This window comes from Dendrobates tinctorius, unplaced genomic scaffold (genome assembly GCF_039654945.1).
Source record: "Dendrobates tinctorius isolate UK_male_01 unplaced genomic scaffold, ASM3965494v1 ptg000114l, whole genome shotgun sequence".
NCBI lineage: Eukaryota > Metazoa > Chordata > Amphibia > Anura > Dendrobatidae > Dendrobates > Dendrobates tinctorius.
In genome coordinates, this window is record NW_027361782.1 from 23,680,124 (window position 1) to 23,698,404 (window position 18,281).

The following is an 18,281-nucleotide window of genomic DNA, read 5'->3' on the forward strand; positions in this document are numbered from 1 at the left end:
ATCCTCCAGACATTACATCATATGTGACTGATATCAGTCTCGTATTACGCTCCAGCGCTGATTATATCCTATATGTGCATTGACTATAACAATTTATTTCATAGAATCATAGAATTTCATGACAATAAAGCTGATAAATATGAAATTGTAACAAATGTTTCTTTCTGCCTTCCCGTCCCAGGTTGTGGTTCACACTGATGTAGGATGGAGATGTTGGCTACATCCGCTCTTCTATATTAAACTACCAATCCTTTATCTTAAATGAGATCCCACGTGGGTCGATGTGGCTGATATTGGATTTCAGTATTTTCAGGTTGTGTGAACATGTATAGCTGCAGTACTGGTGGTAACTGGATCTGTCTGTTGCAGGAGGTGCAGTCTCCCGGCCCGTACACACAAGGAACGATCAGAAGATACATCGTGCAGAACCCAGAGCAGGTGAGTGACAGGAGGAGAAGCCATCTACTTGAAAGGGGGGGCTGGCGGGAGAGCTGAGTATATGGGAGGGCTGGCGGGAGAGCTGAGTAGATGGGGTGGGGGGGGGGGGCTGGTGGGAGAGCTGAGCGGATGGGGGGCTGGTGTGAGAGCTGAGCAGATGGGGGGGGGGGGGCTGGTGGGAGAGCTGAGTAGATGGGGGGGCTGGCGGGAGAGCTGAATGCATAGGAGGGCGCGACGGAAGAGCTGAGTACATGGGGGGGGGGGGAGGGTCGGCGGGAGAGCTGAGTACATGGGGGGGGGGGGGGGGTTAGTGGGAGAGCTGGGTGCGTGATATCCGCACATCCGGTCTCTAGTCTAGATTTGTTACATGTGAACTTCCCTTTGCATACATTTTAGCGACACAGCAGCAGTTTCCATCTAATACCACCTCATTGTTACATCTGGCAGTAGTGCTTTGGCCATCAGAAATGTTACTGTGCCAGTCATGAGCTATCTAGTGAAGAGGTCATATGCAGAAGTGCCTGTGGGCGTGGAAGAAGCTATCTAAGTGCTCTGACACACCCCCAGTGCATTTCCATCCTGCTTTGCATATCTCATGTATTGCACATCCGATCTCTGCATAAAAGGTATCATTCCTATTGGAGGACAAGTGTCTGTTCAGCCATGGCACTGTCGTCCTATAAGATGACATGCTGACTGTTTCCATCCGAGGTGGAGTTCTCCTTTATGATGCTGAATGTGACTGTAGCAGCTTCATAGTAACATATATTTTGTCTTTCAGGACCTTCAGGCTCCGTATACTCAGGGAACGATACGACGCTACATTGTCCAAAACCCTGAACCGGTACGAAAACGTGATGCCTAAATCTGACTTGTAGTGAATCCAAGAGGTTCCTAAGCAGCCTCTGCCGCAGGGATCAGTTATTCATGAGCGGGAGGTAGAGGGTTTGAGCTCGGGGTCTGCAGCATTGCATTGTGGGAGATGTAATTTTTGTCTGATGTTGTCATAGAATGTCAGCTGTGCGCAATGACATCAGAGCATGGACTGGAAGCAGCACCTGATGTCTACAGCTCTGGGTGTAACTGGAGTAATGGACGTGATGCATCTCACCGCTGTATTCCTGCAGCCGTCTGAGCATACTGGAGGTTGTAGTTGGTGACTGACAGTTCATCATCCTGTACTTCGCTCTGACATATGCCTGGGGCCGAGATTATTCTGCACATTGTTCATGAGAAACCAGTCTGACCAGGGGGACTCCTCATTATCTGCAGGAGGAGGAACCTCCCATTCCTGCAGGTCGGGATCATGCAGAATTCTAGGGTAACACTCCCATCAGCCCCTGCCGACAGGAGAGGAGGGGTGCAGTAGTATAACATGACGGGTGCTGCAGGGTGCTTCTCACATGATAAGCTTAGGTACACAACTAAGCAGATGGTATCGCACAGGAGAGGATTAGCTACACATCTCAGCAGACGGTATCACACAGGAGAGGATTAGCTACCCATCTCAGCAGACTGTATCACATTATACGATTACACCGTGTACAGAATTATTAAGCAATTTGTTAATTTAAATATTAATGTTATTGTTACACATCTCCAGTGCTGTCATCAGTCCAGAAGGTTAAGAAAGTCAGAGCGCAATTTGGTCCTTGTACTTCTGTGTCTGGCTCAGTGGTGGTCGGGTTCGGCCTCTCCACCTTGGCCGTGTCTTGAGCACTGCACACCTTGCACTTCTGTGTCTGGCTCAGTGGTGGTCGGGTTCGGCCTCCCCACCTTGGCCGTGTCACTGAGCACCTTGCACTTCTATGTCTGGCTCAGCCTTCTCACCTTGGCCGTGGCTCAGTGGTGCTCGGGCTCAGCCTCCTCACCTTGGCTGAGTCTCTGAGCACTGCAAACCTTGCACTTCTGTGTCTTGCTCAGTGGTGGTCGGGCTCAGCCTCCTCACCTTGGCCGTGTCTCTGAGCACAGCACACCGTGCACTTCTGTGTCTGGCTCAGTGGTGGTCGGGCTCAGCCTCCTCACCTTGGCCGTGTCTCTGAGCACTGAGCACCTTACACTTGTGTCTTGCCCAGTGGTGGTCGGGTTCATCCTCCTCACCTAGGTCGTGTCTGTGAGGGAGTTTATAGCTCTGGAATATGACTGTAGGATAATGGCTCCTGGTGGCTTCACATCTTATTCTTGTATCTCTTGACAGTCTTTTCTGTAATTTTTTCTCTTGTGTTTTGCACCTGGCAATTATTCGTAATAAAACTATTTCTGGTCTGTGATTGCCCCAATATCTAACAATCAAAGGAGCTGCGTCTACTGTAGGCTGGGAACACTTTGAGACTTCTCAGACTTAGTTTAATCTCTTTTTTTTTTTTTTGCTGTCTTGTTTTTCTTGAGAACAAGCTGCTAACAATTCTGGACACAGTGTAGTTACAGCAGCTAAGCAGACAGGATGACGCATGATGGGATTAGATACAGCAGACAGGATGACACATGATGGGATTAGATACAGCAGACAGGATGACACATGATGGGATTAGATACAGCAGACAGAATGACACATGATGGGATTAGATACAGCAGACAGAATGACACATGATGGGATTAGATACAGTAGATGACTGTACTCTTCGCTTCTCTGCGTGGCGGCTTGTTTGTAGATTCTATTTTCTTTGTTACGTTGGATGGTAAGAATCGTATCCATCAAGTTTTACTAAGGAATCAATAGGTTTCTTGTCTTCTAAATATTTCCCCCCCCCCCAGTCCATTATGATATCTAGTTTCCAGAAGGAATGTAACCTCCGCTCTGGGCAGCAACATGCTTATGTAGTTAGGAATGTTAGGGAACAAAACAAGAACAGCAAACAATATGAGTACAGTAAAGCTACATTCACATGTCCAGTAATCATCCGTTAGGGTGGTCTCACACGTCCAGATAATTCCGGTACCGGAGATGTCCGTGTGGATACGTGGTACATCCGCGTGGCAAAAGTGTGCTGCATCAGGACCACACGGACGGCCGCCGGGGGAAAAAGCGCTACAGTAAGCACTGTTCCCCGGCGGCTGGTGCTGAATGCGGCTGTCATTCTTCTCTCCTGCTCTGCCGGCAACAGCGAGCAGGAGAGAAAGAATGAATAAAAACCTGACGTGGGGTCCCCCTTATATTTGTAACCAACCTGGCAAAACATAGCTGGGGGCTGCTATTTTCAGGCTGGTAAGGGGACATTGATCTTGCTCTCCCCCCCCCCCCCCCCCCCCCCCCCCCAGCCTAAAAACAGCAGGCCCCTGCTGCCCAGAAAAGGCGCCTATTCTGGAGCTTTGTGGGGTTATTCCCACTTGTCCTGTAGCGGTGGCAAGTGGTGTTATTAAGGGGTTAATGTCACCTTGCTATTGTAAGGTGACATTAAGCCCGGGTTAGTAATCGAGAGGTGTCAATAAGACACCTATCCATTACTAATCCTAGAGTTATTAAAGGGTATAAATAAACACACTCAATAAGAGCAAATATTCAGGATTGAGAGTCCTCAGTAGTTGATACCTTTTAATGGCTAACTGAAAAGATGGTAACACATTGCAAGCTTTCGAGATTACTCAGGTCTCTTCATCCGGCTAGACTAAAACAAAATCTGAAGTCACATATTTATGCACAATACAGCCTAGAAAAAATGCAATAGATAAGACAAGTGACGTGAAGCAGAACTATAAATATGGGAGAGGGAGAAACATAAATATAAACATTGGACCAGTTCATAGATAAGGAGTCTGGATGTTTTAAGGAACCAGACTCCTTATCTATGAACTGGTCCAATGTTTATATTTATGTTTCTCCCTCTCCCATATTGATAGTTCTGCTTCACGTCACTTGTCTTATCTATTGCATTTTTTCTAGGCTGTATTGTGCATAAATATGTGACTTCAGATTTTGTTTTAGTCTAGCCTGATGAAGAGACCTGAGTAGTCTCGAAAGCTTGCAATGTGTTACCTTTTAATGGCTAACTGAAAAGATGGTATCAACTACTGAGGACTCTCAATCCTGAATATTTTTCAATCTACTGGCTAACACGGTACAAAGATATACATCTTTCCTATATCAATAAGAGCAAAGTATTTTCATGAAAGAATACACCACACACAGTGTTTAAATCTTTATGACACTCCTAATTCCATATCGACGCCATCGTTCTCCTGTAAATAATTGTAAAATAATAAACCAACAATATACCTTACTTATAATAATGCAAACGATCAGTGGCGCTCAAGTATACACACGGTCTCCAGCAGCATATGTAAAATACACCAGTCACCGTCGGTGTCAGAATAAAATCAATAGAACTAAAAAATATTACTATTGCGCTTGGAGTCACCGTAAAATTAAAATGGAAAAACAAATACCGTATATACTCGTGTATAAGCCGACTAAACACCCTCCACCCCTAATTTTGCCACAAAAAACTGGGAAAACTTACTGACTCGTGTATAAGCCTAGGGTGGAAAATGCAGCAGCTACTGGTGAATTTCAAAAATAAAAATAGATACCAATAAAAGTAAAATTAATTGAGACATCAGTAGGTTGAATGTTTTTGAATATCCATATTGAATCAGGAGCCCCATTTAATGCTCCATACAAAATACACCCCATATAATGCTGCACAAAGGTTAATAATGGCCCCATAAGATGCTCCATAGAATAATATGCCCCCATAAAATGCTCCATAGATTATGCTGCCCCATGGAATATGCCCCTATATGCTGCTCCATATATTATGCTGCAAAAAAAAAACAAAACTGCCATACGCACCTCTCCTGCTCAGGACCCGGCACTGGTGATATTCAGCTGTCCGGAGTCCATCGCTGCTCACCACTGTCTGTGCGTCCTCTATCAGTGACTCTTCAGCCAGCAGAGGGCGCAGCGCGCACTAACCACGTCACCGCACCCCCTGCTGGCTAAACATCACGGACACAGGAAGCAGCAGACGGCGGTGAGCAGCGTGGGAACGAGTACAGGTGAATATCGCTATACTCACCAGTCCTGGAACGTCTCTGCAGCCTCGCTTCTCCACTGTCTCCCTTCCTGCCTTCAGAGGTCACGTGATACCGCTCATTACCACTCATGAATATGCGCATATTCATGAGTTTAATGAGCGGTACCACGTGACCGCTGAAGGCAGCGAGGGGGCTGCAGAGGGTGCCAGGACGGGTGAGTATGATCTGTGACACCCCCTCCCCCCCTGCTGACCCCCAGGTATATGACTCGTGTATAAGCCGAGAGGGGGACTTTCAGCCCAAAAAAATGGGCTGAAAATCTCGGCGTATATACGGTATATGAGCCAGTAATGAATAACCAAATTAGGACAAACAGTATAGTTAGCACAAAACTAGTCATATAAATCCCTTTGGATCTTGTCTCCTATTGTAGTAGGGGTTAAACTACCACACAACAAAAAAAAACTAAAAGGAATGAACTCAGTCTGGAATCAAGGTGCCCAGTAACAGATATTGCACATGGATCAAAGTTACCTCCTCCAGGAGTAAGGGTTGAGGCTACCACAAGTGAAGTAGGCGGCTACAGACTTGAATGAAGCCGCCGCTGATTCCATGTTACAGGTTCCACAGGTCCTTTTAGGATCGATATCACTCCTCTATTAAATAATCAAATGATTCCTTTCTCCTTATCGCTTGCAATAGTCACGGTAGCGGTGCTGCCCCGGCCGACGGCAGCAAGCGCTATATGCAGGCTGAAAAAAGTTGCATGTGCTGAACGCTGTGCCCGACCGTCACGCTGTGCTCATCAGCAAAGGACCTGCGTGACATCAGAAGCACGTGATGTGCTGGGCTGCAGCCGCTATGGATCGCGGTATGGCCGGCTGCTTCCATTCATTCCCCAGTAGTCTTTTTGACAACTCTCCATTACTAACCCGGGCTTAATGTCTCCTTACAATAGCAAGGTGACATTAACCCCTTATTAACCCCACTTGCCACCATTTCAGTGCAAGTGGGAAGAACCCGACAAAGCTCCAGAATAGGCGCATCTAATAGATGCGTCTTTTCTGGGCAGCTGGGGGCTGCTATTTTTAGGCTGGAGGGGGCAAAATCAATGGCCCCTTACCAGCCTGAAAATAGCAGCCCCCAGCTGTGATTGCTGGGTTGGTTACAAATAAAAGGGGGACCCCACATTGGGTTTTCATTCATTCTTTCTCTCCTGCTTGCTGTTACAGTAGCGCTTCTTCCCCGGAGGCCGTCCGTGAACACTGAGGACAGTGTGAACTGTTCTCCATGTGCACGTGTTCAGCACTTTTGCGGACCGTGCGCTCCCACAAACACTGACATGTCTCCGTGTTTTGCACACGGACCGTGTGTCCGTGAAAACACGCTGACATGTGCAGAGACACATTCATTTTAATGTGTCTACATGTGTCAGTGTCTCCGGTACATGAGGAAACTGTCACTACACGTACCGGAGCCACTGACGTGTGAAACCGGCCTTAGAACGGGTCTAGTAGCAGTCGTTAACGAAAAAAAGTTCTGCAGACCATAATTTTTTTTTTTTTTTGTCCAACTAAAAAAAAAAAAAACTAATTTCACCTGGATCTGTTTTAATAACATTGACATCTATGGGAAACTGATCCATTAATTATCTAACAGGTTTTCTTTAATTTGAAAAGATGCGCTTTTTATTACTGATGGCTAACTAGCTGATCAGTTCTCCATAGACTTCAATGATAAAAACGGATCCAGTTGAAATCTGTTTTTGTTAGCTGCACAGAAAAATTGTCTGCACAATTTTTCTGTTCGCAGATTACTGCTAGATCCATTCTAATGGATGATTGATTACTAGACATGTGAATGTAGCTTAACAAGATGGAGCCAAGGTATCACAGCTAGAGTAGAGCGACTTTTGTTTTTTTAGGGTCGAGTTTCGTTTCGTCAAAAGTTTCCAAAAGTCGGGTCGAGCAAGATCAGCTGATTATAGGGAAAAGTCGGGGTTGTCCCGAAACACGAAACCCAATGTAAGTCAATGGGGAATAAAAGTCGGCAGTGAGAGGAGGACAGGAAACACACCTACAGTGCCCATTTGAATGCCAAAAGCATCAATTCTTCTTACTTAAGCTTGTCAACCTTAATTAACTTCATAATACAAGTTACGCACTGAAAAATGGGGGTTATTTGGCTAAAGTTGTGGGGGGGTAGGGCTGGCTCCAGGTTTTCATGTGCCCTGGGTGAAAGAGCGCCCCTTTAACACATACCACAACTCATCATGCTCCGATACGGCAGAGAAATAGCGGTATAGTACAATGAAAAATACTTCACTTTTTACATCTCATGACGAGGCCCATCTATTTCTCCATACAGAATCATTGGTCCCATATAATGTTTGAAACAGTATATGATGAGCTCCACATAATGCTACAGTATATGTTGGTCCCCATGGATGAAGCTCCACTGTCTTATGGGCCCAAATAATGCTCCAAACATAATGGGCCCCATTTCTAATGCTCTAGTGTATAATGGGCCCTGTAAATGCTGCTCCAGTGTCTGATGTCCACCTTTGGAATGTTCCAGTGTATGGTGGGCCCCATCTATCATTCTCCAGAGTATAGTGCTCCCCAAAAATTGCTGTCCCAACATTGAAAACAATCAAATAAGTCTCCTCGCTAGGGAATCCCTGTACTAGTCTGGACTCCTCGTCGTCCCCATCTTCCATCTCACTGCACAGTATTTCAACCTTGCAAGTGCTGTGATCCTGAGCAAGCAGGGGGGGCCCGCTCGTTGGCGACGGCACTGGCACAGGGCCCCTGATAGTACGGTGGTGTGTCTGATGGCGGGTGGGCCGAACCTGCACTTTCATCTGCAGCTTCCTCTTTGTCACCGTGTAAGATGGAACTGTATATGGGAAGGGTAACCTGAGTTTCATCAGGGTCAGATTGTGGTCTGGGTCCATGTACCAGCAGATTCATCGAGCAGTGGCTGGGCATCAGTGCACTTGTCGCCCCCAGGAGTACGGTCGCCACAGTGGCATTACCTTCCTCCTAGGGAGTGTGATGTCATGCTTGGGAGCAACGAAGGATCTCTCTAGCAGGTTAACTGATTGGGCGGCGTTATTCCCACGAGTCATGACCATCCAAACAGCGTTCATGAAGGCAAAGTGTTTGTTTTACGTGGGCAGTATGGTTGCAAAGCTGAACCTTAAAGGAATGTCCAGAAGGGCACCACCAGGAGTGGAGCCTACGGTTAAATTCGACTCCACCTGGGAAACCTCAACCATGCCAGCTACAGAAAAGATGCACACATTGCAAGCTTAATTCCGTTAACGAACGAGACTCCGTCATGCCCCGCGGTCCGAGTCCGGCTTACTAGAGGGACACGTGAGGCTCTGGCACATGAGATTGGCCAATAACTGGTGTATCATGCCCTTACATGTCCGTGGCTGCATGTGCGCTACACTGAAAAGGCCAGCGTTTGTCGCTTACAGGTGCAGATAACCCGCTGAACAACGTTAGTGATGGGGGATCACTGATTACAATTATTACCCACGAACAATGATTTCCCAGTAAGTGCAGGTCAACCGCAGTTCCGGAATTAGGCCTAACCGTCATTCCTGAAAAAATGAAAAACTTACGTGTGCAAACCACAGGTGCTGTAGCTTGCTCAACAGCTCGCCAGCCGTTCTCACGCCCAGTATGGATTACACGTGATTGCACAAAGGTGAGAAAGGGTACCGTATCCCCGGATAACATGTATGGATAGCGTACACATTCAAAATATATGTCTATACATCAGGAGGCAGGCTCAGACGGTGTTAGGCCCAGTATGGATTGCACGTGATTGCACAAAGGTGAGAAAGGGTACCGTATCCCCGGATAACATGTATGGATAGCGTACACATTCAAAATATGTCTATACATCAGGAGGCAGGCTCAGACGGTGTCAGGCACAGTATGGATTTGACGGCCCAGACTACACAGCGGAGGAGCAGGGAGAGGTAAAGATTGCAAATGCTGGGGCCCTGCCCAAGCAAGGGGGGCCCACTCGTGGGCGTCGGTACTGGCACTGGGCCCCTCATAGTACGGCGGTGTGTCTGACGGCGGGTGTTCACCACCACCGTCAGAGACACTTGATTGCACTATGAGGGACCCTGTGCCAGTGCCCGCGCCCAAGAGTCGGTCTACCCACCTGTCCAGGGCAACGGCACTCGCACGGTGTCGTGCGCTAGGTGGTGACCCCGGCCATGGGGGGGGGGGCAGCACAGTTAGGGAGTTTTAGAAAGTGGCATATGTTGATGTTGGACATTCAGCTGATGCAAAAGGCGAAATAGGTCAAGTCCCAGGAAGAGGTGGACCAAAGCAAGCCATTTTTCTGTCACCCTATGTGTCATCAGGGGAAGGTGGGACAAAATCCTTGGAAACCCATGCATGGTTCATTTTAATGAAGGTTAGATCATCCACATTTTGGGTTGACAGACGGGTCCATTTTTCTGTCAGGATTAATCTAGCTGCACTGAAGACTCTTTCCGATAGCACACTTGCAGCTGGGCAAGCGAGCTCCTGTAAGGCATATTGTGCCAATTCAGGCCAGGTGTCCAGTTCAGCGGCCCAATAGTCAAAGGGGAATGACCTGTGTGGGAGAACATCGATATGGGAGGAAAAGTAGTTTGTAACCATAGTTGACAACTGCTGTCTCCTGTCACTTTCCATCGATGCAGTATTACCAGTTTTGTGAGCGGTACTTGAAAAATCAGTCCACAACATTGTCATGAAACCCCTGTCTCCAACGCCACTTATGCTGTGTGCACCATGAACACCTCTGCCCCCGGCCCGTACGGCTCGTGTGAGAACCATCACCGCTGCTGTGTGCTGGGAATGCCTCAAGCAACCGATTTACCAGAGTTGCTTGTTTATTAGCCAATATTAGGTCAAGGTTCTCCTGTGGCATGATGTTTTGTAATTTGCATTTATAGCGTGGATCCAGGATGCTGGCCAACCAGTAGTCGTCATCGTTCATCATTTTGGTAATGCGGGAGTCCCTTTTTAGGATCTGCAAGGCATAATCTGACATGTGGGGCAATGTTCCCGGTGTCAATGATGCACTGCGAGTGCTGGTTGGAGGAGCACTTTCTGGCAAATCCACATCCCTCCAGTCACGCACAAACCCTGTACCAGACCTTGCCACTCCAACATTTTCACTTGCTCCACGAGATGCATCCTCCTCCCCTAAGTAATCATCCCCATCATCATCATCCTCCTCCTCCTCCTCCTCCTCCTCCTCCACCTCGTCCAGGAGAGGTCCCTGAGCAGACAATGGCTGAATGTCATCAAGGATTCCCTCCACCTCTTCCTCCTCGTCAACATTGGCTGCAGACGCCTGCTCCTTAAGGTGCGTCAAAGTTTGCATGAGCAGACGCATAAGTGGGATGCTCATGCTTAGGCTGGCGTAGTCTGCGCTTACCAGCCGTGTGCATTCCTCAAAACACTGAAGGACTTTACAGAGGTCTTTCAGCTTCGACCACTGCACACCTGTCAACTCCATGTCTGCTCTCAAAGTGCCTGGCCGTGTATCCTCCCACAAATGCATTATGGCCTGCCTCTGCTCGCACAGCCGCTCCACCATGTGCAGGGTGGAGTTCCACCTTGTTGCAATGTCGATAATGAGGCGGTGGTTGGGAAGGTGGAGCAATCGCTGCAGCTTCTGCATACGAACTGAGTGTACAGGCGACTGGCGGATGTGCGCGCACAGTCTTCGCACCTTCTGGAGCAGGGCTGTTAACTCCGGATAATTTTTGAGGAAGCACTGCACCACCAGGTTCAAGGTGTGAGCCAAGCAAGGTATGTGGCTGAGTTTTGAAAGGGCTATGGCTGCCACAAAATTACGGCCGTTATCACTAACTACCTTGCCTGCCTCAAGATGTACACTGCCCAGCCATGACTCAGTTTGTCGCTTCAAGTACTCGGCCAGCACCTCGGCGGTGTGTCTGTCGCCCAAACACATCATCTGCAACACAGCCTGGTGACGCTTTCCACTAGCTGCTCGATAGGGGGACACCTCGTGTGCAACAGTGGCAGCTGCAGATGGAGTGCTCGTACGACTGCGCTCTGTGGACGAGCTTTCGCTTCTGGAGGAGGAGGAGGAGGGTCGAACGCCTACAGCCAACTGTTTCCTATACCGTGGGCTAGGCAGCACTGTCCCACCACCGCTGTCCCTTGTGGACCCTGCAACCACCACATTAACCCAGTGCGCAGTGATGGACACGTAACGGCCCTGGCCATGCCGACTGGACCATGCATCAGTTGTGAGGTGCACCTTTCCACTCACTGACTGCTTGAGTGCATGGACAATGCGGTCTTTTACATGATGGTGGAGGGCTGGGATGGCTTTGCGAGAGAAGAAGTGGCGACTGGGTAGGTCATAGCGTGGTACTGCATAGGCCATGAGTTCGCGGAAAGCTGCGCTTTCCACCAACCGATAGGGCATCATCTCAAACGAGATTAGTTTGGTAATGTGGGCGTTCAAACCCAGTGTACGCGGATGAGAGACTGAGTACTTTCTTGACCTACTCATAGTGTCTGGGAGGGTGAGCTGGACTTGAGAGCTGCATATGGTGGAAGTAGCGGTGGACAGGGCGGACTGAGAGAGGGTTGATGATGGTGATGGAGTTGGTGTTCTTTCTGATGGCCTAGATTCAGTATTTCGTTGATATAACAGTGGGATTCCCTGACTGCTGTGGCCTTGCAACGACACCTCAACATTTGCTGCTGTGCTAACCGGTGGGCTTACAGTGGGGGAAACAATGTAGCGTTGCTGACTACCTTCTTTGTGATCAGTTGCACATGTGGCACTTGAGGTTTGGTGTTGTGTCCACGCTTGCAAGTGCATGGTGGTTAAATGTCTAAGCATGCAACTGGTATTCAAATTTTTCAGATTTTTCCCTCGGCTAAAGGTCTTTGCGCACTTCTTACAGATAACCTTGGCCTGATCATGAGGATTTTGTTCAAAAAAGTGCCACACTGCACTCTTCCTACTTTGGCAGACATTTTGCGGCCTAGCACGCTGTGATCTTTTGACCCACTGGACAAGCTGTCCAGCAACTCTTTTGATTTTTGGAACCTGTCTTTGGAGTGCTCTGGGCCTGCCAGATAACAGCTGTTGCGATGTCGATGTCTGCTGTGGATGCTCCTCATCTGAGCTATTGGAAGCAGCACCCTCTTCCCCCAATGGATGCCAATCTGGGTCAACAACTGGGTCATCCATCACCTCCTCTTCAATGTCATGTGCACCTTCCTCTGTGTCACCGTGTTTGGTGGTATAGAGTGCGGGAAGGGGCACCTGAGTCTCATCAGGGTCAGAATCTGGCTCTGTACACTGCGAGGACAATGTAGTGCTCTGAGTGAATATACCAGCAGAATCATCCATCAGCGGCTGTGCATCAGTGCACTCCATGTCAGATTCATCTTGGCCTGGGTAATTCACCATTTCACTTGATAATCCAGGCATGGTATGTGAAAACAGCTCCATGGAGTAATCAGTAGTATGGCCTGCGTCATCCTTCAATCTTGGTTGGGGTGAAGGACACAAGGAAAGGTGTGGTTCATGAACATGAGCCTCCAATGACGACTCAGTGCTTTTACTTTTTACAACTTCAGAAGAGGAGGCGATAGAGCTGGAGGCTGAGTCAGCAATGTAAGACAAAACTTTTTCCTGATGCTCTGGCTTTAAAAGCGGTTTGCCAACTCCTAGAAAACTAAGCCTTCGAAGCCTTATGGAGCCAGACGATGATGCAGGCTCAACACCTCCTGCATTCGGTCCTATTTTGCTCTTGCCACTACCATCAGATCCACCACCAACACCATCATTACCAGCTGCCAACCCCCGCCCAATTCCATGGCCTCTTCCACCAGCCTTCCTCATTTTTTGTAGAAATGTAGACAAAATCCAACAAACTATATAGTAATGTAAAACAAGGTACAAGGTGTCAATAGGACAGGGGAGATTTTGAATTTCTGCACACACTTGTGGACACTGGACACTTTTGGATTGTGTGAGGCCCACTGAATATCAGAGCGCTATGTCACAGGCTCGATGGCACAGGTGTGAAAAAAGTGACTACAGGATAAGGGAGATTTTGAATTTCTGCACACACTAGTGGACACTGGACACTTTTGGATTGTGTGAGGCCCACTGAATATCAGAGCGCTATGTCACAGGCAGAAATTGGCTAGTGTATCACAAACTACAAGGTGTATGTAGAATTGGGCAGAATAGGAATCTCCCTAGAGTGTAGGTCTGTAAGAACGGAACAAGTCCTCCACTTATCCTTCCACAGTGACACACAGCTTCACTGTGGCCGTGATAACAGCCGTTACACGGTACTGAGAGGAGCGTGCACGTACACGGCTGTCCGGTGTACGTAAAATTGTCAAGCTCCGTGTTTTTCAAGTATACGGACTGACACACGCTGTCTCTCTATAGTTTTGAATGTGATCAAATAGCAAATATATTTAACTGAAAGCTAGACAAAACTAGTAGGTGCAGGTCTGTAAGAACGGAACATGTCCTCACAGAGTGACACACAGCTTCACTGTGGCTGTGATAACAGCCGTTACACGGTACTGTGTGAGGAGCGTACACCGCTGTATGGTGTGAAAAAATGCACGCTCAGTACCTCAGCAGGACAAAAAAAAAAATTGGGATTGCTTTTAAAAAAGCAGTTTGCAGAGCAGTGGGGAAACAGCAATGCAGCTGTCAGGAAGCCTTAGAAGGCAGCCTAACAACCAACACCGCTGATCCACCACAATATAGCCTCCCCTTGCACTGCACACACAGTGACTGGTGTGTTGTACAGGCAAAATCGCTAGCAGCAGAAGCAGTTTTTTTTTTTTCTTCTTCCCTGCCTAACGCTCTCCCTACAGAATCAGCAGCAGCAACCTCTCCCTATGCTAAGATCGGCAGAAGTAAGATGGCGGTCGGCGTGCACGCCCTTTTATAACCCCTGTGACGCCCACCAAAGCAAGCCAATCACTTGCATGCCCTTCTGAAAGATGGTGGTGACCCCTGCCTATGTCATCACGTTGCCCACAGTGTCCGTGGATCCTGATTGGCTGAAAGAGCGCAAAACAAACTTTTGAAACGCGACTTTGGCGCGTAAGTCGCCGACCTCGTGGCCGACCTCATCCTAGGGTCGGGTTTCGTTTCATGAAACCCAACTTTGCCAAAAGTCGGCGACTTTTGAAATTTTTCGACCCGTTTCGCTCAACTCTAATCACAGCTTCTCAACTATTAATGAAGAATCCTGATTACTGCAATACTTTCCTCCATCAAACAGGAGATAAAGAATGTGACACAATGTAACATCACAACTGCATGTCCTGAAGGTTACAGCACTAGTCACAATGTAACCAGGAATTTCACTAATCTCCATGTTTCTATAAACACCAACCTGATTATCTCAGACAGAAAGATTCCAGGAGCTGGACATATACTAATTAAGAACCCTGCGCAGCAAAATATTCAGCATTTTATCACCTTACTGTAATGTCTCCACCTCTCATCTGCTTTATGCTGGAAGAAAAGCGATGTGCTCAATATCTTTATATAAGGGCCTGGTAGAGAGAGAAAGTGACGCCTGCTCTAGAAAATGAAAGTGCTGTAATACTGCCTGCTATGTACAAGAATATAAGTACTATAATACTGCCACTATATACAAGAATATAACTACTATAATACTGCTCCTATGTATAAGAGTATAACTACTATAATACTGCCCTCTATGTATAAGAATATAACTGCTATAATACTGCTCCTATGTATAAGAATATAACTACTATAATACTGCTCCTATGTACAAGAATATAACTACTATAATACTGCCCCTATGTACAGGAATATAACTACTGTAATACTGCCCCCTATGTACAAGAATATAAGTACTATAATAATGCCCCTATGTACAAGAATATAAGTACTATAATACTGCCCCTATGTACAAGAATATAGCTACTATAATACTGCTCCTATGTACAAGAATATAACTACTATAATACTGCCCCCTATGTACAAGAATATAACTACTATAATAATGTCACTATGTACAAGAATATACAGTGGGTACGGAAAGTACTCACTCCCCTTTTAAATGTTTCACTCTTTGTTTCATTGCATCCATTAAATTAAAAAAGTAATTTTTTCTCATTAATGTACACTCTGCACCCCATATTGACTGAAAAAAAACAAAAATGTATAATTTTTTTTTCAAATTTATTAAAAAAGAAAAACTGAAATCCGGTGGTCATAAGTATTCAGACCCTTTGCTCACACTCATATTTAATTCACATGCTGTCCATTTCCTTGTGATCCTCCTTGGGATGGTTCTACTCCTTCATTAGAGTCCAGCTGTGTTTTAATTAATCTGATAGGACTTGATTTGTAAAGGCACACACCTGTCTATATAAGACCTCACAGCTCACAGTGCAAGTCAGGCCAAATGAGACTCATGAGGTCAAAGGAACTGGCCAAGGAGCTCAGAGACAGAATTGTGGCAAGGCACAGATCTGGCCAAGGTTACAAAAGAATTTCTGCAGTACTCAAGTTCCTAAGCACAGTGACCTCCATAATCTTTAAATGGAAGAAGTTTGGGACCACCAGAAGTCTTCCTAGACCTGGCCATCCAGCCAAACTGAGCAATTGGGGGAGAAGAGCCTTGGTAAGAGAGGTAAAGAACACTGTGGCTGAGCTCCACAGATGCAGTAGGGAGATGGGAGAAAGTTCCACAAGTCAACTATCACTGCAGCCCTTCACCAGTCTGGCCTGACTGAAGCCTCTCCTCAGTGCCAGACATATGAAAGCCCGCATAGAATTTGCTAGAAAACACATGAAGGACTCCCAGACTATGAGAAATAAGATTATCTGGTCTGATGAGACGGTGATAATTATAAGCGGTATGTGTGAAGAAAACCAGGCACTGCTCACCACCTGCCCAATACAATCCCAACAGTGAAACATGGTGGTAGCAGCATCATGCTGTTGGGGTGTTTTTCATCTGCAGGGACAGGACGACTGGTTGCAATTGAAGGAAATGTGAATGTGGCCAAGTACAGAGATATCCTGTAGGAGTGGCTTCAGAACAACTCTGTGACCATTCTTGACTGGCCCAGCCAGAGCCCTGACCTAAACCCAATTGAGCATCTCTGGAGAGACCTGAAAATGGCTGTCCACTAACGTTCACCATCCAACCTGACACAACTGGAGAGGATCTGCAAGGAAGAATTAGAGGATCCCCAAATCCAGGTGTGAAAAACTTGTTGCATCATTCCCAAGAAGACTCATGTCTGTACTAGCTCAAAAGGGTGCTTCTACTCAATACTGAGTAAAGGGTCTGAATACTTATGACCATGTGATATTTCAGTTTTTCCTTTTTAATAAATTTGCAAAAATTTCTACATTTGTTTTTTTCCCAGTCAAGATGGGATGCAGAGTGTACATTAATGAGAAAAAAAAAGAACTTTTTTGAGTTTACCAATTGACTGCAATGAAACAAAGTGAAAAATGTGAAGGGGTCTGAATACTTTCCGTACTCATTGTATCTACTATAATACTGCTCCTATGTACAAGAATATAACTACTATAATACTGCCCCCTATGTACAAGAATATAACTACTATAATACTGTCCCTATATACAGGAATATAACTACTACAGTTGTGCTAAAAAGTTTACATACCCCAGCAGAATTTTTGCTTTCTTGGCCTTTTTTCAGAGAATATGAATGATAACACCAAAACTTTTTTTCCATTCATGGTTAGTGGTTGGGTGAAGCCATTTATTGTCAAACTACTGTTTTCTCTGTTTAAATCATGATGACAACTCAAAACATCCAAATGATCCTGATCAAAAGTTCACATACATTGCTGATTTTGGCCTGAGAACATGCACAGAAGTTGACAAATGGGTTTGAATGGCTAGTAAAGGTCACAGACCTGTGACCTGTTTGCATAAAAGCTCATTGAGTTTCTGGCATCCAGACAGACTCTTGCATCTTTCATCCAGCCACTGACATTTCTGGACTGTGAGTCATGGGGAAAGCAAAAGAATTGTCAATGGATCTATGGGAAGAGGTAGCTGAACTGTATAAAGCAGGAAAGGGATACAAAAAGATATCCAAGGAATTGATAATGCCAGTCAGCAGCTTTCAAACTGTGATTAACAAATGGAAAATCAGGGGCTCTGTAAAAAACAAAACCATGGTCAGGTAGACCAACAAATATTTCATCCACAACTGCCAGGAAAATTGTTCGGGATGCAAAGAAAAACCCACAAATAACAGCAGCTGAACTGGACTCTTTGAAAACTAGCGGTATGGCTGTTTCAAGATGCCCAATAAGGAGGTACGTGAAGAAAAATGGGCTGCATGGTTGAGTCACCAGAAGAAAGCCATTACTGCACAAATGCCACAAAGTATCTTGCCTACAATACACAAAACCACACAGAGACAAAACTGAAAACTTCTGTTACAATGTAATTTGGAGTGATGAGACCAAAATTGAACATCTTGGCCACAACCATAAACGTTACATTTGGAGAGAGGTCAACTAGGCCTATGATGAAAGGAACACCATTCCTACTGTAAAGCACAGAGGTGGATCACTGATGTTTTCAGAATGTGTGAGCTACAGAGGCACAGGAAATTTGGTCAAAGTTGAAGGGATATGAATGCAGCACATTATCAGCATATACTGAAGGCAAATTTGCAATCATCAGCCCAGAAACTGTGCATGGGAAGTACTTGGACGTTCCAACATGACAACGATCCAAAACACAAGTCCAAGTTGACCTGTCATTGGCTACAGCAGAACAAAGTGAAGGTT

General features: G+C 46.3%; 1 protein-coding gene across 4 annotated transcripts in view; it reads left to right on the top strand.

Annotated features, from left to right (window-relative positions):
• Positions 1-18,281, top strand: part of POF1B (POF1B actin binding protein) — an 82,596-nt gene that overhangs the window by 16,215 nt on the left and 48,100 nt on the right. For all 4 annotated transcript variants that reach the window (XM_073589893.1, XM_073589895.1, XM_073589894.1 and 1 more), the window contains 2 exons: positions 370-438; positions 1,220-1,282. In XM_073589893.1, coding sequence (XP_073445994.1) covers positions 370-438; positions 1,220-1,282 — 132 coding nt within the window. The remainder of the gene's footprint in view (positions 1-369; positions 439-1,219; positions 1,283-18,281) is intronic.